Consider the following 21,807-nt stretch of genomic DNA (forward strand, 5'->3'; position numbering starts at 1 on the left):
TTTTAACTTCACGTCGTGATATATGGGTCTGAAATCATACTTGTGATTTCAAATCACACATAATTTCTGATCAGAATGTACTCCACGCAGGTCAGTCGTCATCGTGTATTCAGAGTAAAGATCTAGGAAAGCGATAGATTATTGCTTGTTTACGATCTATAAAGTTTTATTCATAACTTGACGACCTAATGGGTATTGCATCATTTTGTTATGAGACTATTATTGAGTCTTCGTTTAAAGTCATTCTATTCCTTAAAAGATTAGAACTGAATTAGCTGATACTTACTACAATTTTACAAGCTTTTTTTTTAAATGCCGAATTCGTTCATCTTGAATAAAAAGGTTTTTAACTCTTAAACACTAAATAAATTGGTTGCCAACGAAAAATCTGCTGACCAACAATAACCCGACCGATATGTGACGAAAGCTTTAAAAGCTTTGTCTCTCTGATCCTCTGAGCTCAAAACAATGCAACGTCCAGTTTCATCCTTTTCGGGAAAAAACCGCGGCTCTGGTCTAAATTTTGAGCTTTTAAATATGACCTTGGTCATATAAAATTGTTAATCATCTTAAGTAGTTTCAAATTCAAGTTCCTGTATCCTGTTGGGATGTTCTGAGTGCGCGCTTTTCCTCTCCTTCCTGTGCACCGTTCTTTCTGAGAGCAAATAGGATCTGGGCGTTGTTTTTGTCTTCGTTACGCTTTCTTCTTTTAAGGATCAAAATTATCATGGCAGTAGCAAGAATTACGGCTAAAGTTCCAAAAATCCAAGCCAGGGCCTTAACATAAACGAGGAGATCGTGGTGCTCTGACGCTGTTGATTTGAAAAGAAAAGGGAAGGGAATTTAATCAGCGATGAAAGGCTTGAAATTGAAAGACGATGGAACCGGTTTAAGAAAGTATTTTTTTGTCTACCGTTAAGAACCCCTTTAGGTATCCCCGCCTAACACCTCAAGGCAGGCCCACAGAAATCCGACAGCTTTGCAGGCTACGAGGGGGTTTGGAGTAACAAAAAAAATCAACCTGTTTAGTCTATAACTGGCGGATGGCTATGAAAGGCTCAACAGGATCATCCAAAAAGTAAAAAAATGCTCTTGAAATGGGACACGACCATGCAAGCTACCTTATGGCTCCATGGTGTCATGTAAACTACTACCCCAATACTCACCTTTGTCTTGTTCCTGACGACTAACAGGCCCCAGTGATAAAAACACCTCTTTGTCCATGATGAAAGCTCTGTTTTCTCTCCTACGTCTTCCGTTCTTTATGCATCCTCTATCACAGACCGAACCTGTGTCCGACTCTCTGCAAGTCACCACTTGACAATGCACGTAAAGTCTCTCAGAGGGGACTTCGCGGAATTGAAATGCTTTGAAGGTGAAATTTTGCATAGGAGATTTTTTGTAATCATACTGCAATGTGGAATCACGGGAACAGCTGAAATTGAAAATAAAAGTTGACAGAATATCTAAAGTGAACTGTGTTTAGCTTGATTTTTTCATAGGGTCTGTAGAGACATTACCAAACGTTGTTGCTGATTTTTTCCATCTAGTTTTTCCCATTTCTACATGCTATTTCCCTTTCGGGGATAGGACATTAGATCTTGACTTTATCCATTATAAGATTTTTACTAGCTCATTTTCCATAAAAACTACGATACAATAAGAATCCTCCGTTCTCGATTAAATTAGTTTACTCGTATTGTTTCCTTATTATTTCTCAGGTCTACAAGCAAAACACATACCCGTGTTGGATAATCGTATGCCTGGTTTTGTCACGAGGATCTGTCGATGGTGTGACCCAGCATTCTTCCAAGAAAGTTAAAAGGTTTCGGTCAAGAGCTTGGACATTGACCTGCAAGTACATCGGTTGGCCAGGATACACGACCAAGGGGTACTGCTTGACCTCTATGTTGTACTTCGAATCTTCAAACATATTCATTTCAAAGGTGAAGTTACCAACACCGTCACCTATATCGGAGTAAATTGCCAATTTAATCTGGGTTTTGCGAGACTATTCATTTCTCGCGTAGGCAAATCAAAAAAGGTGACGCAAATGGCCACCTCTTAGATCCCAATCCATCATAGCTAAAAGAGCCATAAGAGGCCAAGTATAGTAATATTATACTGATTAGTAATATATGTTAGGCGACCGGTCATTATAATACTGGGAGGATCACGTGGTTTTCAATGGGAAAGGGGGAGGGGAGGGATCAGTCATCGCTAACAGAGTATAAAGGGAGGACTGTTGAACATTTACTGCCAGTGAAGGGATCATTAGAGCATTACAGAGCCTTAGGAGGGTATTAGGTAAATTCAAAGAATCTTCCTAGCCCCTCAGGCGATAAATTATAACCAAACCCCTATGCAGTTTCTTAATTTAAACGTTTTGGCTTTAAACAAAGTTATGGATTATATACACTTACCATCTTTAACGTGGATGACCTTTCGACTTGTTGAGTACGAAACAATGGACAGGACTTGAAGCTTTCTAAACGAACATTGGAACTCAAATTTAACTTTTCCATCCCTTGTAATAGTAGTGTTTGTATTAGAAGACTTTTCATCTCCTGTCATAGTATTCTGATAGATTATGTAGTCTGATGATTCACTATTCTGGGTTCCACATTCTTCCAGCGGAGCACTCAACACAGCAAGTGAGTTATTAACGAAAGAGACCTTGCATGAGGGATCGTCTAAATGGACCGAATTTATGTCAAGATATGGTAGCAGAATTCTTGATATGGTCACCTCCATGCCGATCTGAGAACATTTTACTGCCAAGCCTGTGCGATTAAAACGATTTTCAAAAAATTAAGAAAAGCCAGTGGTAAGATAATATCTTAAGGAGCGAGGCTCGTTGCAGGAAACGATGTAAACGATTTAGAGCTATCTTTAGAGCAAGTTAAAATCCAGGAATTTGGGCTTATAAGTTGTCTGGTTCCCAGTCATGTCAATGTTTATTTCTATGATGTAGCAAAACTTGAATTGGTTGTAATGAGCAACTTCTCTTTTGACATACTCAACTACCACTTTCCCGTTTTTCCCTCAATGTCACCGAGCCAACATGTTTCACTCGGGAAAGAGTGTTTCTCCTATCGAGTAAGATCTTGCAGTAAGTCATCGTGGTAAATAAACTTAGATATTAGGTATAATCGTGTTTTCTTACGAAATGGTCTCTACTAATATGTATCTCGACGTTTCTACTGTAAAAAGCGAGTCTTGATGAGGCGATCACTGGTAATATGCAGTCGAAACGTTGTTACATAGCATACTTAGTACACAATATCTTTCTCACGTAAGGAACGACCAGACCTCTGACACAAGCTAGTCGATCCAGGTTCCATCCGTCAAGCTCATTTGCAAGTAATGAATGGTTTGCATGGAGGTCATGTCCACTAATGTAATACACAGAGAAATGCCACAATTATAAATACAGGTTGTATCAAATTTTCTCATAACTATAGAATTTATGGTCCCCTTACCTCTTAAAGGGCTTTCCGTTATTGTAATGGGTGGGTCTCGGGTACTTGGCTGTTTTAGGGTGGTTTCTGATGAGCGAAATGCTGCCGAGTCACTTGTTTTACTGGGTGTGATATGGTCACTCTGGGTCTCACGCGTTTTAGACTTGCTCTGATATAAGCCTGACGATGCAACAACCTCTGTTCCACGGGATGACGTTATAAAAGGACTTGCCTCAACGTCACTGACAGACAACCAAAAATGCCTTGAATTTTTTAATTGGCCAATAGGATGTATATCATCACCATCAACTGTCTTTCCAAACGCGGTTTCTGACCTATTAAGAGACACTTCAGCTTGAATGGAAGTATGCATCGAATAACTTGAAAGGCTGTCAGAAACGGTGATGTGTTCGCTGTTCATTGATCTCAGCAAAGAGGGGGATGTTACCAGTATATGCACAGTCGGCTGACTTGTCGATAAAGTAAAGCTGGACGAAAGAGGGGACGGGTAGATATCCTGTGTTTTTTTGGAAGAAGTTCCATATTTCGAAGTTGCTCTGGATGAAGATAGCCCAGATGACCTTGATGAAGAACTCGCTATGGCTGATGATGGCCTTTTTACATCCACATGAGAGCTCTTGTTTTCTTGGGAGAGGTTGATTCGAGACAAGAGGAAACGAGAGATAAAGAAATTGTAAATACATTTGTTGATTGCACCATTTTAAACTACATAAATAGTCACATGTAAAAACAGTTAAAATAATCAAGAGGCCAGTGACCGAAAAAAGAAAAATTAGTTGGTAAAGAAACGATATTGATTTCTGACCCAAATTATTGGGTTTAACGTTGCGAAAAATTTCCGGATGGTTTGAATGACTAGTAGTAAAGGTTTTCCGGGGGACTGGCTTTGTATCTCATTCGCTTTTTTCCTCAAGGTACATGAAATTATAATGGAAAGAAAAGTCATATTTGAAATGGTAGAACGGTCCAGATTGCTTCGTGAATGTTCATCGAGAGAACGAATTCGAAATGTAACGAGAATATCAAATGTTAGCAGGAAGACACTCACTTGGTATTATTGTGCACACCTGACCTTGAGCATTGAAAGCAATCTGCTCAACGTCCTTTCGGGGGCAGTCCAGTTCACCTGGAGGACAGTCATCAGGAGCTGGAGGGAATTTAAAAAATATATTCAAATGATTGACTGAGATAAATTGTGGTCATTTAGCTAACAACCAGTTCGCTAACGTTTTAGGTCTCTTCCCCAAAGAAAGAGAAGCAAAACTATTCGTTGGCGAAATGACTGCAGTTCATTGAGAGTTATTCGTTATCATGAGCAATGTCCTTGCGTGAGGAACGAAAGGAGGCTTTGAAATACCTTTTCCAAATGGAATAAAGAGTACCAGGTAATTATAAAAACAATACCTGACAAGGAGAGAAAAAATGAGTCTCCTTTGCGAAAATGGAGAATATTGTACCTTAACTGAAGACGTTAGAACAACGAAAAGAGTCATTTGATTTAAAGAGTTAAAATACCAAATAGCAGACAGCGTATTTCATCCGTGGTTGCCTACTGGTGCTTCTGTGCTCTTGAGTAGGAGATACAGTAATTTTCCCGTGGAATGATAAAGCAGCCAATCCGATTACAGGAGAACCGTCGAATAGCCAAAAGTATCACTTATAGCCTTCCTACCCTGTAGGACAACCCTTTTCCCGCCAAAATGGAGTGAGCAGCGCCATTGAAGGTTTCTTTTCTTTTTTTTAAGCCTTCCACCACAACAATTTGTTTGACATGCATTTTTTTTTTCCGCATTCTGTGTCATGAATTGCAATATATGGAACTTTACAAGAGTTTCAAACACGCTGTCAAAATTGTGGATAAAAAGGAGCTAGTTCAGGTACATCTCTCTGTAAACTACATACCTAAAGCTTTGTAGCTGGCATAAAAACCCGGCCAGTTGTTCCTCTTATAACTCCTGAATGTCAAAAACATTTTCTCCTCTTGGGAAACAAATGAAAATAAGCTCTTACAGCCACAGAATGTGCTGATGTCTTTCGTGGAGTTCCCACGATACTCGCTGACAGAAATGCTGTCATCGCCACAACTTCCCGGGCGAGAATATCGGTGATCTTCAATGCCAAGAAAATGAATAGAAAACTGCACTCGGTACCCAGGAGGAGCAACAATTGTCCATAAGCATACTTCATTAGCGTCATAATTGCTGGGAAAGTTAGGACTCGTTATAAAACCCGAGAGCCCTCTTAGCTCAGTGTTTATGCCACATATGTCTGAAAGTCAACAGAAACGACATGAATTGTTACAGACCCTAACACAACAAAATTAGGGTAGTTTAGCATGCGAATCACCAATTTCACTCGCTCGTTCGACCATTCCTTAGCCGAGCACTTCTGGTCAGTAAGAGCCCATTTTTTGATCCCTTTCTGGACCATCACATACAGTTCCTTACAACTCTCTGGTATTACAAACAAGGAAGAGACCCCTAAGGGAGTTGGCAATTACTTGAAAAGAATTTTAGACGGCCCATAACTTTCTGCACCGAACCAGGAAGATAAGATATCTGTTATCTATCTTCTGCGTGTTTGACGACTCCGGAAAACGATTCTCGGTCACGCGGAAAGGCTTTTGGTCAATAATTCTTTTCGAAATCGTTGTTCATTCGTTAACATCTCACCCGACAACAAATGATTTAAGGATAATGAAAGGTCTGGAATTTAACTTATCCACTGAATTAAGCAGATTGGCCGTGAAAACGGTGAAACAAAGTTGATAAATGAAAAGAGTAAGTTTTTGCAAGAAATACAGCAATTTCCAGGCCTTGTTGTAAGTAAGGCCCTTTAGATGACGAATCTAAGTACACATGGAAATTGAGAGATAAAGATTTGAAAAAGGATATGACCTACCTGGTGGATCTTCACCATTTTCGCAGTTGACGTCGTCTGTAATAAAGGAACAATTAAATATAGTGATGAATAGGTTGAATCTGCTTTCCCTGATTCAGGATAGCTTTTAATCCAATCATGTTAGCTAATAAAGGTCAAAACCAGTCTTCCCTCAACAGCTAATCAGAAGAGTTTTAAAATAAAGTAACATATTAGGGTAAGACAGAACGAAAAGTTGTAAACATCCAAATTAAGCTGTTGGCGTTTGTCAGTCGCTTTCATTTGGTGAGTAAATGACAGTAACGATCAAATAAGGAACCCGTCATGACTTCTCTCTTGAGGGGAGGGGTGGGTAAAGGTGGAGAGGTGGAAGGGGGGGGACGGTTAGAGGATTTTTTGGGGAAATTCGTGGTTTTCAGGGGGGACGGAGAAAGGATCAATCGTCGCTAACAGAGTATAAAGGGGGACTATAGAAAATTGACTGTCATTCAAATGCCAATAATGAAGGATAAGAATATAATTTGACCTTATGAAGGGGAGATGAAAAAAATTTTATCCTAACAAAACCAAAACCTTCGATTCCACTAAGGCGACATATCATAACAAGTTCCTCATTTCAATTCGTCTAGGCGTTAACTCAAGAAAAATAACAAAACAATCAAAACAAAAAACGTTTCAAGGAAAGATAAATATAATTTTTCACATCAACATCTTTAGAGGATTGAAGGTAAAGTCGTGTCTCATCAGTAAGTCGTGGAAAATAGTTTCGACAGAGCGAGTGATAAAAGCATAAAAGCTATGGTTGGGAGTATATCTGTTATCATTATTATTATTATTATTATTATCAGCGTTTTAATGATATATAAGAATATAAAAAAATGGGTAACAAAACTGATAATAAATGAAGAGACGGTTGTCACAAACCATTTGGCATGTAAGCATAGGTGACTTTTCTTACCAGGATCAGTTGGACTGTATGAGATTTTTATTTCGTCAGTGTTCTTGTAAACAGCTGACTCTAATTGAAGAAAAGCTGATCTCCCGCTGGACAGAAGCGTAAGAGAGCCTTTTGCACATGGTCCATATTTGCCAATAAGAGGGCTGAGTCTGCTCGCACCATCACGAATGGCCAAATAATCGTCAGCACCGTTCAGATTCAGGGCTTCAATCGTGATTACCAGTCGGAAGTTCTCCGGAGCTTGGATTTGCCAGATGCAGGAAGTTCTCCTAGAGCCATCTGGGAATGTAGGTTTTGATATCGTGCCTGGTGACTCAGCATCAATTGCGATATTGGTGTTGGATGGAGAACAAACTGCAAAATGAGCACGTTCATGTCAAAATATAAAAGTTATTTTATGATACATTGGAGGTACTCTATGGAAATGCCAAGGGAACCGAAACACAGTACACTGGTTTGAGAAAAGGGAAGGGAAGTTAGCTGATGATGATTTTTTTTTGCTTCATAAGGGAAATGGATTTAAGTTCAAGAAAACGAGACATCCTTAAGGAGCAGTGATTATCTATTGCCTGACGGGGGCTGGAGGTTGGGGGGGGGGGGGGGATGAGGGAGGTGGTCACAAGGATTTCAGAAGGAATGGAAGGGGATCAGTCGTCGCCAACTAAGTATGCAGGGAGAATGTAGAAAATAGATAGCCAATTTATCGCCGATTGAGAGGGAAATCATGATAATATTAGACAGAGTAATGAGAGAATTGACTAAATTTAACCGTGACGTGAGCAAAACCCCTCGACAATCCCTTACCCACCCCCCACCCCCCACCCCCTTCCCCGGCGTTTCCTTAATGAGGTTCTATTATATTTGCTTTTGTTCATTTTCCGAGAAACAGTTCATTCCTATAGCGTTGTCAAATAAAAAGGCGAAACAAACAGAGACTGTGGGCGAAAACTTACACATAGGGAAATGATAGGCAAAGTTTTAATTTAATACCATCATTCGTCTCAGATTCTGAGAAGGAAACTCGTATGCTAATTAACTTGCACTTGGCTTTTTCTCTGGATAATCTGAGACAAAATTTTGACAAATAGTGCATTTCCCGAAAATTTTAAGCAATGACTTCGTTATTTGTGATCCAACCAAGCAAATTGAAACTGAAAACTCGCCAAATATCAAATTCGCTGCTCAGGGCTTGTTTTTTCTTTTATGCCTCAGGAGAAATTCTAATGCGTTGTTATTGTGTAGCAGCTGTTTAGATGTAAAATTACTGAAGGATGAAAATCCTATCTGATATTGAGAATAAATAATAAACCGCTGATTGGCGTGTGGCTAAACTTTGACTAAACAATACAAAAATAGATAAAGTGCTCGCCGTTAAGAACTGCTAAACAAGGGTGTAAATGCACAATACAATTGTATATGTAATGCAAATTACTTCACAAAAAGAATGTTTGCCATCGGGGCATAGCATTAACAACCTTTTGAAAGCCGAAATCTGTTTTGTCGGATTTTAAGTCCAAAGTCACCTATTTCAAATCAAAAGAGGTTTTCAGAATCTTAAAGGCCGCATGGTAACTCCGATGGTCTTGGCCTTCTCGATTTTGAGATTTATCGGCCTAAAATAACGACGGTACTCAAGATTCCGCTTTTCCTAATTTTTTCCATATTTTTTTTAGAGTTAGTACTAGCATAAGCTTTTGTACAAAAGACAGCATTAATAGAACACTTTTGTAAAATTCTCCGATTGGCATTAAATAATTGTTGTGAGTCCCCAAAGGCCATTAAAATGTGATTCAAAGCCGGTAAGTTTCAATGGCGCTAAACTAATTTCTCAAACTCCACACATACCTGTAATATTTGCTTCTGTCTTAAAAGAAAATGCTGAGCAGATTGTACACCAGAAGAGCAACTTTGTGTTCACCAACAACTTCACTTTTCCCATGGCTGATCATAGACGCGATGTCGCAGCTTCATCGCACCTTCTAATGGAAATGCATTCCTCAGCTGATAATGGGATCCGCAGACAACCCAGTAAGCCCTCGATCACAAAATAATAGCCCCGCGGTCCCTTTTCATCGAAGCACAACAGTAGAATATTCTAGATTTGATACGCACACGCTAAGTTCAATCGTCCTTCCACGCTGAATCCCATCAACTCAGAAGGCCTCCACCCAAACAGTGATTTGAATAAAAGGAACTGTAAATGTCAGTAACACATTGAGAGGTTATCTAGCGTGAAGGAATAACAATGAATTTTAATGCTGTTCGTGCATGTTGTGCGCCTGAAATGTCTAGCTCGAATTGCCCCCAACAAATTGAAAAGAAAGACAAACAAAACACCTCCTTCGGTGGTAATTATTTGCTTTTCTGTGAGGTAAAAGATCTTTGATATTGACACTTGCGGCTTTAACCATGTGTTTTTCACAGAGTGGGTACTCTGGAAAACAAAGTTAAATATGCTAATTATAATTAAATTGCTGCTTCTATTTGGTTATTCGAGAAATTACAGATCCCAAGGTTGGATCAAATTTAGATTTTCTTACCGTTCTGACAAACAGCCACCGAGATTTTTCTAGTTCGATCCGCAATATGTAGTGTTAATTGCTGCATACATATCTACAGTTTGCGAACCGTCTCTTTCTTTCTTTTGCCGCACAAACCGCATGATTAATAAATCCAAATAAAGACAGAAGCCATTTAGTTTTCTTAATTAGTTGAAAATTGCACGCGCTCTCAAACGTGTTTGGCCAAGCATGAAACTAAAGCCCGAAATTCAAACATGTGCCAATTAACTTCTACTGATCCATTTGCAGCGTCAATGGTGTTGACACTGGGGCCAGAATGGCTATGACATAGATGCGATCATTCAGATATTGTAACCGCAAATCTTAAATTAAAGGTGCTATCCGCCTCTTGCTAAGGCGACCATTTGTACTTGGATATATGCCTCTGAAGCAGCTGAAATCTGCAAACAGCTTAAAAGAACACGTGGTCGGATTATTTAGATAGTTTCATCACCTTTTCTTAGAGTATCAGGGATAAATCTGTTGTTCTTTGTAGAAAAGCTTTATCTCTTAAATTCAACCCCTAAGCCAACGTCACGACAATCTCGCCAGGAAATTAGCTGAAAGATTGTAGTTATACTTTCTAATATATCCCACATAATAAATTTTTACCAGATGGTTTGGATTTTTTATCCAGCGCTAAAATGCTAACTTCTTCCTCGATGATCCTGTTTCCATTCATGTACCGCTTGACTGAACTCAACCTTCACATTGATTTCTTTGACTCAGTGGGTTTGCTTTAATTTAGTTTAATTTAAACTTTTTTCAGACAATAAAAGTGTCATAAACTTAGCTGACACATTGAATGGTATAAATTTTTGTCTTTAACAAAACACAGCGAGATCCAAGATACAAGGAGCGCTAAAAAACCTGCAAACAGTCAGCTAAGTACATGGCTATGCCACGTAGCCCTTCCATGCCTTGTTAACCACTCCTGAATTTCTGACCGAGTAAACTATGGAACCGTTGGGCCCATGAAATAATCACTGATTGGCGAGTTATTCACAGCAGAGTTTGTTGTATCATACATTCGCCACAAAGTGAAGACATGAAATTGTTGCATAAAAAAGTTTATTATTGAGCTTTGAAAAAAATGCATTCGAACGTGATTTGGTACAGACTTTGAAACAGGGCTGGTTGCCAGAGTCTTAGTGGCACTAAAGATATCTGGTGGAGTACGAACGATCAAAAATGATATTCTAGAGAGAGTTTCAGTACAGGATTTGAAGCAGAGGACGTCTGGAAAGATAATGAAATTTTCTATTTACAGGGTGTTGGATAGACAAACGAAGCGATGATAAGGGGGGGAGGGGTGGGTGGGAAAGGAAAATACTCGTTGCCTATCAACCTCATCCACCAGCCACTTAGGAGAAGTAAGGGTTTAAATTTTCAATGAGGAACATTTGGTAGGCAGCAAGTCAAATTACCGTTTTGCATTGGAAATAAGCTATAACTTTTTTTCCTCAGAGGCACTTTGACGAGAGGGGGGAAGGTAGAACTGTACCATGTTTTAAAGGACTTTAATATCACTCGATATCAAGCATGAAAAAGAAATTCTCGAAAATAACTTGACTGTTCTGATTCACTAGGGCTAGAAAATGTGCCGTTCATAGCGCAGGTAAACGTGGTCATTGAAACCATCGCCGAGGTAGTATTAACGTTGTCACGATGAAACTCCTGCCTATAGATAACATAACGAAAACTCCTTGAGTAAGAAAAAGCAAAAAAATCAAATGCCTAATTAAAATACATTTATAATGAGCCATAAGACCTCATGGTATCCTAAACGCAACTTTTAAGTTTAAGTGTTCCGGCCAACCCTTTCTTGAAGTGATCATTTCTGCACTGCAGCCTGTTGCGGACCAGTCTACGTTTCTTCACTAACAAGGAGAAACAATCCATTGCCCGAGGATTTTCGACGTCGGCTAATGACAATCACAGCGACAGTGAGCCCAATGGCGAGCGTTCCTAGCACTCCGACTAAAATTCCCACGATAGGAATCGTGCTATCAATGGAATCTGACTGATCGTCGCTGTTCTTTTTAACTGTGCAGAGGAGGAAGGACAAAGTTTGTTGACTAATGAGTACAGGAGAGCTTAAACAAAACCTTTTTAATCGTTGCTTTCAAGCCATCAGATTCTGAACGGTGGAAATAAAGTGTTGTTGGTTTAAAATTTAAACTGGTCTTAGCATCAAGACTGAACTTACTCCAAACTATTCTGAAATTTACTTAGGACTGAGAAGTAGAAAAAAACCGTTAGAGCTCATGCGAATTTCTGATTGTGCAGTAGCGATAAATTTATAGAGGAAACGTTTCCATGAAGCATTTAATAAATTTGAATAAGTGAAGGATGTTTTGGTTGCAGTACTGAACATGGCTGCCGTTCTAGAGCTCTGGTACCAATATGACTAATGTGGATACTTCTGTGAGAAGTAAATATAGGCGATAGATAGAGTTAGCAGGCGACTAACTTTTCTCTCGAAGCATCTGTGAAATAAGCTTAAATAGATAATTTGGACGTATCCTCGTGAACACTTTTTTATTACTCACCAGCGTCATTCTCGACGAATTTTGGTTTCAATGGTCCAATGTAGAGACTGGCACCAAAGTCCTCTTCCTCTGATCTCTTTCTTCTCTTTGTAGGCTGACAACCTTTGGCGCACCTAGATTCGTCGTCATCTTTTCGACAAATCGTTAACTTACAGTGGACATAGATATCACTAAAGCTTTCTGTGAAGCGGAAGACATCAAGATTGAAGAAGTGTTCTGATCTTTGGCCATACTGGTATTGTAAAGTATTGTCTTTTGAGCAGCTGAAAAAAGAAAAAAATTATCATCCTTTGCCAAATTACGATGTCTCCGTCAAACGTTTCACAAATCATTTTTGGAGAAGATGTCAATATTTGTGATAAGTGTTGGACAACGGAAATATTCTTCAGCTCTCACTCAAGATCTGAGCCCTAGAGCTTCCGACTTCACTGTCATATGCAGGGAGAATTAGGCTAAGGGTTTTCAAAGTGCATAAAGCCCATTTTTAAATCATCGTTAAGCCTTTGATATTTTTTTTTCATTATTATTTCTTCATGTCGGAGTATTTTTTTTCAGGAAAAACGTCTTTCCATGGCCTAATTCTTAAAGCAAGGGTTCGTGGAAATCATTGTTGTCTTATCAAATTTCAGTTTCGGTATCTTTCTTACGCCTTGTCGATGATGACGTGGTCGGGAGTTGAGTTGAACCTAGGCGATGCTGTGGCTTTGCAAACATCCGGGAACACAACCAAACCAGTGTCTCCAGACTCCACTCGAAAGCCATAATACATCTTTTGACCCAAACCAACTTCTTTTGGGAATTCTGTGACCGTTGCGTTGTTGCTTTCGTCCTCATACATGTCCATATAGTACGTGAAGTTGCCAATGCCCTCTGGAAAAGCAGCACAAATAATGAAGAAGTTTTCTATCTGCGTATGGTTCTCTATGGTTTGGACTCGTTAACGCTAACTGCGGCTTACTTTAGTTGCTCCTATTACTTTATTCAATTCAAAGTTCCCCTCTTATCAACAAAAGTTTGATATTAAGATTGTAAGGCTATTAAAATTGATTTACAATTGATGAGGTATCGGCATTGTCCAGGAGCTCACAGTGATCTCATCAAGAGAGGCGTCTCACCTTGGTGTAAAGAGGCACTCGATCGAGCAGAAAGCGGAGTGTTAGTGCTGCAACGATTCTCGAGGCTAAGGGTTCAAGTGAACCCTCTTAGCCGACCATTTGGTGAGTGAAAGCCAGTTACAGGGTTAGGGTTAGCAGCGAATACGGTATGTAGACCTTACCCGAATAGTCCCTTGGGATAGGAAGAGGGAGTAGGTAAAGTCGCTGCGGAAGCCCTATGTTCCAGGCGGAGAGCAAAGGAAAAAGGCCAGTTAAGTCAATAATCCAAGTTTGAAACGAGATTTTGAAGTTTTAGTCATGCAGTGGTCAGTTTCAGCAGGCAAAAATAAACTTTGTTCCCAAACCTCAAACACAACTGGCACCCTACCATGTACCTAATACTTTCAGAGATCGCAGACACAACAGTCTGGTGACAAAGAGCTTATTGAGAGAATGTTCTTTATTATAAATTGAAACTAAGCAAGTACTTTACCTGCATCTGTTATGATTTGCACAGCGCGTGGGTTGTATGAAACTTTGGAGAGGATGGCTTTCTTGTTATATCCACAGTGAAAAGGAATAATCTCCGTGTGTTCGCGAGTTATCGCCTCGTCTTCGGCCGCCTCACCGGCTTTGAGGTAGACCTTGTTCGTGTAGTATATCTTCTCCCCATCGTTCTTGTGTTTAGTGCTGCAATCCTCAAGTCCAAACTTAAACGTCACCTTCGTGTTATCTTTGTAACCAGGAACGCAGTTTCTGTCCTCAAGATGAAGAGAAGAGTCGTTGAGAGCGATTCCAGGAAAATCTGAAATCTTTAGAGAGACCTCGATGAAGTCAGGTTTGCAGACCACGTCTATTTCTGAAATCAAAACGTAAAAGGAAAATCCAAATGAACAACCCAATTTATCTGAATGTCTTCTAAAAATTACCTGTATCACGTTCTAAGTCTCTATAGGCAATATTTACATTTATTTTCCCACCATTGGTTTTGACGAGACGAATATTTGTTAAACCTACTCAGGAAGTACGTTACAGTAACAATCATTGTATCCCGATGATTTTTTAGGACTGCATATCGGTTTTTTGGCTTGTTTCCAACAGCAACCTTTATCCATAACTCCCTCTTTTTATTCAATCCTGATGTAGGCGCATCTTCCTGGTATGTGTGTCAACTGACCATTTATTGATTAATGACAATTCACTTCGGTGCGTGCTAAATATCCAAAATTAACCACCTACATCGAGGTGAATACTTGTTTAAGTATGTACTAAAAACTTGGCGATGATATAGAAAAAAAAAGAGATTTTTTGAACGATTGAAATATCTTCCGGCGCAAGTCCCCAGCGAGTTCTTTGATGGTGAATAGCGCTGGGTAATCGGACACTGAATAGCCAATCAGTAATCGAAGTGCGCCTTTCACGTTACTCGTTGTTTAGGTGTGTACTAAACCCCAATATAAGGTTAGTAATCTTTGGCTATATATAAACATAGAACTTTGCAATTGAGATGAAAGCTGAACCACTCACTAGCTTCGGTATCCAAAGTTATGTTACCGCCATCAGTAGGCCGTGAATCGACTATAGCTAAAAAAAACACAACGCAATGGATAAGCATGTATGTACCTACATGGGTGTATATAAACGGAGGCTTTCTGTAGTTAAAATACTCTTCAGCTGTTCTTTTTTTAGAAAGGCACAGCACTTTAGCTGACCTTAATGTAGCAAAAAAAATTAAAATCTCCGTTTGGTGTTGGATACTTCAAGAATAAAAGTCTCTGTAACAAAATTGTTTGATCAGCAGTGTTCTGGGAATTTGAGTTACAGTTCCTGAGGGAAAAGAAAACAGCATCTTTGAACCTTCAGCCAAGATTGCAATTGTGGCCAAAGTAAATTTATCGATTTTACACTTCATTCCAGTTAAATTCCTTTCATTGCAAAGGCGACTTCTTCTTATTCTTCTACTTCCCACGTTTCTTATCTTTTAACATTTATTTATTTACGTTTTGACTAGCTCACCTGGATAAAGCTCTTTCGTTTGATATATTGCACACTCGATATAATGAAGTATAATATATATGAAACAGTCTCGATAGGGTGACGGCTTCTACGGCGAACGGTTAGAATTTGGGCCATTTTACGGCTACGGTTAACCCAGAATGATACATTGTAGAAACGAAACTTGTTTACGGTTCACTTTTGTAACGACTAAAGGTTAAAATTTGTCAATTTTTATGCTCAACGACAAAATATTTGTGGCCGTTTTACTGCATCTTACTGTTAACTCCTATAAGACCCTCAGATATATCGACTGGGTGATTTCAGCCGGTCGGTTTTCTCTCCGTCGGTCCGTGAGTTAGTCTATAGCGCATAAATCAACATATATCAAGGGTAGCCCGTTTTCACAATACTTTCTAAACGCGCATTTCTACCTTGAGAGTAGTTCAAACGAAACTGCTTACCCGACGACTTGCACACCTCTCCTTGAGCATTGAAGCCAATTGGATGTGAATCTTTTAAAGGGCAATTGGTATTTCCTGGGGGACATTCTTGAGGAGCTGAAGGAAATATTGAAAAATTAAGTTTACAAGAGAATATTATCCCTTGTCATATGTCATATATGAATGGGTTGAAACTACAAACAAGGCGAAATTGAGTCAGCAGAATTTAACGTTATCTATTTTGAAAGGGGTGGGAGTGAGATGAATGAATTTTTAATTCTATTTGTCTAAATAAAAATTTAAAAAATGTCCAGAAAGGCGCAAAATTTATGGCAAAACATGCGGCAAATAATGGAAATGGGGAGAATGAGTCGAGGGAAAACCAATTTTCTCGCCAAAATCGTAGTCCAGGTAATCAAAGCATTTCAGACGACAACAGTTAGATTTGGATATCGTCGATATGCATGAAAATAACTACTTTGTCTGTTCACCGTGAAAAAAGACTCTACAATACTTGGAAATAACAATCTAACCTGCATGGGACGACTTGAAGTGGGCTAACACACATATCAATGTATTCAGGAAACTAAACACCCTTTGGAAGACTCTAAACGTAGTTAATTGTGAGCAGAGTCTTGGATATGAAGCATTAGAATTATTTTCGAACGGAAAATTAATATACTCTTCAATCTGCCCCGGGGATCGTTCCAAGATCTTGCTCAGGACGCGATAAAATAAATTTATAACTATAAAGAAGGCCGATATAAACTTACACAATGCTTGGTAGGTGGCATAAAATCCAGGCCAGTTATTCTCCTTGTAAGATCTAAAAGTCACGAACATCGTCTCCTCCGAGGTAACGAATGAAAAAAGTGGCTGACATCCGCAGAGCGTTTTGATATCCCGGGTTTTGTTTTCACGCGACTCGCTTATGCTGATGCTGTCATCACCGCAGGTCCCTGGACGCGAATATCGGTGGTCTTCAATACCGAGGAAACGAATTGCAAATTGCATACGGTAGCCTGAGGGGGCAGCAATATTCCACGTACAATATTCATTGGCTTCATAGTTCTTAGGGAAGTTAGGACTGCTTATAACACCCGAGAGTCCTTTCAAATGGGTGTCATCACCACAGAAATCTACGATGAAGGAAAAAAAGTTATTGTGATTGAAATATCGCGCATAAAATATAGAAGAAAATTCAATTTTACCAAATATCTTCACTTACAATGTAATATTATAGAAATTATCAGCACAATTATAAACAAATATTTAAAAGTATACAAAAATAAAATTTCAACCTTAGTCTTGTGGTATATGATCAGTTAAGCCTCATTGAATTTCAAATGGTTTGTGATTTACGTATACCAATCTTCAAAGTTTCTAATGACGAATACATGCAGACCAGGTTGCAGGCGAACGCAAACGAGAGTCTAAATGTTCGATAAGTCACTAAATAACTAAATATCAAACAAACTTTAGCTCAATTTATAACAAACTGCAATTTTCGCGTGCATTTGGCGTATACAGTGTCTAATAATGAGACAAAAAAAGAAAATATTCTAGAGCCCGCTTGGAAAATAAATCAGGAAAAAATAGTGAAACTCTGTCCTACAGCCAAAGAAAACCGCTCAAATGCAAAAGTATACTAATCCTGAACTTACTTGGCCGATTTCCGCCCGGGCTCGAGCAGGTGACGGTCTCTGTTGAGTTAATGCAAAATTACCTTGTCTTGAGCGAAACAAAGATCAAGTAATGTGAGTGATAAGGATGAACCCCTTCAGATGGGGAAGAGGACGACTCTCCATTTGACTGTTCACCACAATGATGAAAAATTATTACTTAGTCACTAAGCATTGATCCAGCTAAACAGCTTCTAATGAAAAAAAAATATGTATATGCTCATATGTGTACCACCAGCGGAAATTTTACCACGTCTTAAAGGAAGGTGATCGGGAAACCGTAGGTTAAGGAAGTGATGGACAGGATTCATGAAAGAAACGTGCCAAGTAGGGGAAAAAGTCATGAGCGAAATATTTTTATCTGATAGGGTCTCTTTGCTCGTGCGTTTCTTCCAATTGATAACGTCCAGGACGCAGTAATTCAAAGAGTGAATAACACCATCCGACGGATAAATCACTATCCAGCGGATACCGTTAAGAAAACATACTGCGCTATTCCCCGATAGCGTTTTTCCAGTAGATAGTATTATACACCCTTTGAACAATCGGAACCAGTTGTGAGTGTCTGGCTTCTTACATCTCTTTATTTTACAATATCATGCATCCTTTAATCAAACGTTCAAGTCGCTAGAATAGAGAAAATGATTACCAAATTAAGACGCTCCTGGCTGTCAAATAAATTCTCCTTGTCGGTACCATAGGAATTGTAAAGAAAACAGTACAAGTAATAAGAATACAAATGTAAGGGTGGAAAGCATTTATATATAGTACATTGACTTACCAGATTCAATTGCTCTATATGCGATCCTAAGCTCATTGCTCGTTCTAAAAGTGGTGGACACCGTCTGCAAAAAAATTGAATTCCCGCTTGAGAACAGGGTGAGAGAGCCAGTGATGCAAGTACCATATCTTCCCATCAGGGGACTTCGGTCATCAGCACCATCATGAATGACTAAATGGTCATCTGGACCTGCAAACTTCAGAGCCTCGAGTGTTATCGCTAGTCGGAAATTCTCAGGAGCCTGGATCTTCCAGGTGCAGGAAACTGCCGGCAGAGCCATCTGTGAATTCAGGTGTGGATATGACACCAGGGACCTTAGCGTCAATGTCAATGTCGGTGTTGGAAGGAGAACAAACTAAAAAGTCAAAATATATTCGTGACAGAATGAACACACTCCACTTCAAAGAAAGATTGGGTTAAGTTAAGGGTACCCACTATTTCCTCTTAATGTCGTAAACATTGTCGTGATCATGACCAGCTGTTCCAGACTAATTAAAAGACAAAAAGCAACAAAATGAACTCTCATCCAATACAGGCTGGAGTAATAAAAAGTCTAATTTAAACAACAAAGTGCATAAATCAAAAACCTCTTTAGCACAATTTGGAAGATACCTGCTGGTTACTAATAAATCATTTTTCCTATGAACCAACATAATGGTAAGGTCTCAGTTGCCTTGCTTGCTCAGTTGGTAGAGCATTACACCGGTCATGGGTTCAAATCCCGTACCGACCTTAATTTCAGGCCTTCTTTTCACAACTGCTTCAGTAGTTTTTATTATTGCGAAGATTATTTTATATTCAATTCTTAATCTGCAGGTCACCTATACTGCTATCACTGCTATCTGCTGCAGCCGTCATACAATATATGGAATTCAAAGTAATTAAGCTCCTTGACCTAAGAATAAAACTCTTTTCTTTTCGGTAGTCTTTGAAACTTCATTTGCTCATACTAATTCCAAATTGCCTGAGACATCACTTTCTTGTGAAGACAATACTAGCTCTCTCGGGTGTTCTTTGTGCGTCGAGCTCATTGTCTACTTCGAAGTGAAGCTATGTGGTCGCATAACAATTGTTGTATTCACGGGCGTAAGTAACTATTCGTTTTGAATTTTAAATAGTTGAACTTCGCGGAGGTAGAAAATGAGTGTCGCTATTTAAGATCTTTACTAACCTTTTACTTTTTGCTGTTGACATTCAGAAGTAGTAATTATGTCATTTGTTTTAGAAGTTGATTCCAAAGCAGGCAAGAAAAGTTTACTCTTTTAGTTCTTTCTCTACGCAAAAATGATTCAAGGCCAACAGTGACTTTGATTGGCCGCACTTGTCAAATTAGAGGCAGCCAGGCAGAAGTTTCCTCCATGCAATTAAAAGGCAAATTCAAGTCAAGTTTATTCGCACGTAATAAATTTCAAACTTTGCATACATAACAGAGCGGGTGTCAACCCGAATCACTTAGTAATCTAACTAAAATTGAATATCAAAGCATTCAAACAAACTATAAAATCTTGACTACAGTTTAACCTATTACGCCGAAGGCAATCAGTTTAATGGCTCAATTACTTAGCACAGTCTAGGAACTTAATTCGAAGTTTAAAAAAATAATTGAGAATAGCTCTTATCATTCCACAAACCATAAAATGTCATTGTAAATTGAGACTAAATGACACCTCGTGGGAAAAGAAAAGCTGTCAAAGCGAAAAATAAATCTGAACTCTTGGAGCAAACAATCCATATCTTTAGGCCAGTAATGACTAATTTTCGTGGGAAAAGGATTCCGTCCCATGTGTCGATTAATGATATGAAAGCAGCAATCCGTTTGAATACCTTAATTTTTCAGTGTGCATTGCAATAAAAGCCTGCCCTTCATACGAAAATCTCGATTGGAAAAGAGCCGTAACTCGCTCAACCAAAATTTGCGAAATACTTCACAACAGATGCGAGTATAAACTCGACTAAAAGGCCCCAGGACGAAAGCTGTACTACTCCAGCTGCATTTTGGTGCGCACAGGCTATGTGTTTAAGCTAGATGTGCAAATTGATCTCAAAGATGAACAAAATCCCTCAGAAAAAGACCTGTCTAATTTCAGTTACTGCGATGAATGAAGCATACAAATTATCGTCAAAAACACACAATGATGTACTATAATGACAAAAACTCTAGACATACCTGAACTATATGCTTTTGTTATAGAGTAAGCCCAAACTACACCCACTAGGAGCAGCTTTCGAAGCAGCTGCAAGTTCATTTCTCTGATCTCCTTCAAAAAAAGGTTACAGTTACAGCTTGTCCGGACAGTTGCTTGACACGTCGCAACCTTGGTGTACAGCAACCGCGGAGAATGTTCTGGCCGCGTTTTCTTTCCTTTGTTTGCCTGATCATATATGCAAATAAGGCGGGGTGCAGCGCTGCACAAACAAGCTTCACCTGCGAGGCGCTTTCTGTACATTTCAATAGGGCATGGTCATGCAATAACGAGTAATTACTTTGAAGATAGCGGTCTTGCCCGGGCGACACTCAGTCCACTGTCTTATCTGGTGCACTCAAAATGACAACTCTCCCGGCCAAAGTAAGATAAAGTAATATGAACTTTGAGCAATAAAGCTTCAAACGGCAGATTGTCCAATATTTGGCTAATAAATGCAATGAAAAAAAGGGATCGAAATTGTGTTTTGTTGACGTTTAGCAAGAATATTTATTTTCGAGGCTTCAGCCAACAAAGCAGGCAAAAAAAAAAAGAAACTTCGAAATACCATTGACCACGATCTCAGACGTTGCTTTCGCGTAATTACGCATCTTTCGTTCATCTTTTGTTTGCACTAAAGTGAACAAAGGTCCCTTTGTCTTGAAATCCAACGGGAAATATAATTATTTGCCAATGTTAAATGAACTCAACTGGGAGTGCACAGGCCAGTTCCAAATTACGAGGCGACAGATTATAAAAATTATACCGTGGCTAGTGAAGGCGTTGTTTTAATTGTCACACAAAGGAAAATTTTCCTAAATTATGCCCAAAATTTAGAATTCTAATTTTACCCATAAAACGTCGAAAGGTACGTGCATGCATAATTAAAGAAAGGTTCAACAAATCGAATTTGAGATTAATGACTTCTGTTTGGGATGTCAACCTTCAAAATTAAATTATCACAAATCTCTTCAATGTTTGGTCATACAAATTATAAACTGCGAGAAAATGAGGCTGCTGGCGGACAAGAAAATTTGGAGTCAATGAGAAGTCAAAGACAAGGCGACTAGTATTATGCCATGGCTGCAAACGTGGACCCACTTCCTTTGTTATCTTGATAGAAAGTAATAGCCTCTCCAGGGAAAGGGTCGTTGTTATTTTTTTTTTGTATTGCTCTCCTTTGAACTGAACCCAAC

The 21,807-nt window shown here is 39.1% G+C and overlaps 2 protein-coding genes across 3 annotated transcripts; both read right to left on the reverse strand.

Moving 5' to 3' along the window:
* Window positions 1-148: 148 nt before the first annotated feature.
* LOC113676593 (uncharacterized) lies at window positions 149-10,105 on the reverse strand. 2 transcript variants are annotated; one of them, XM_089210428.1, is made up of 11 exons: window positions 9,861-10,105; window positions 9,166-9,514; window positions 7,321-7,674; window positions 6,384-6,419; window positions 5,385-5,750; window positions 4,531-4,629; window positions 3,483-4,106; window positions 2,424-2,783; window positions 1,743-1,968; window positions 1,167-1,435; window positions 149-812 (listed from the first exon to the last, which is right to left on the reverse strand). In XM_089210428.1, the coding sequence occupies exons 2-11, from the start codon at window positions 9,257-9,259 to the stop codon at window positions 586-588; spliced, it is 2,655 nt and encodes an 884-aa protein (XP_089066554.1). In that variant the 5' UTR covers window positions 9,260-9,514; window positions 9,861-10,105; the 3' UTR covers window positions 149-585. The 2 variants fall into 2 exon arrangements, with proteins under 2 accessions (XP_089066554.1, XP_089066553.1); XM_089210427.1 differs by lacking the exon at window positions 9,861-10,105 and having other exon boundaries at window positions 9,166-9,646.
* A 1,279-nt stretch (window positions 10,106-11,384) lies between these two features.
* On the reverse strand, window positions 11,385-20,875 carry LOC113676595 (CUB and zona pellucida-like domain-containing protein 1). The gene is given in 11 exon segments (XM_027193271.2): window positions 11,385-11,927; window positions 12,434-12,696; window positions 13,081-13,303; window positions 14,021-14,386; window positions 15,055-15,111; window positions 15,987-16,082; window positions 16,739-17,104; window positions 17,630-17,668; window positions 18,429-18,690; window positions 18,692-18,783; window positions 20,596-20,875. Coding segments are annotated over 11 exon segments (2,223 nt in total). The 3' UTR covers window positions 11,385-11,748.
* Window positions 20,876-21,807: the final 932 nt, after the last annotated feature.

The sequence above is a fragment of the Pocillopora damicornis genome, chromosome 6, assembly GCF_964200805.1.
Source record: "Pocillopora damicornis chromosome 6, jaPocDami1.2, whole genome shotgun sequence".
Taxonomy (NCBI): Eukaryota; Metazoa; Cnidaria; class Anthozoa; order Scleractinia; family Pocilloporidae; genus Pocillopora; species Pocillopora damicornis.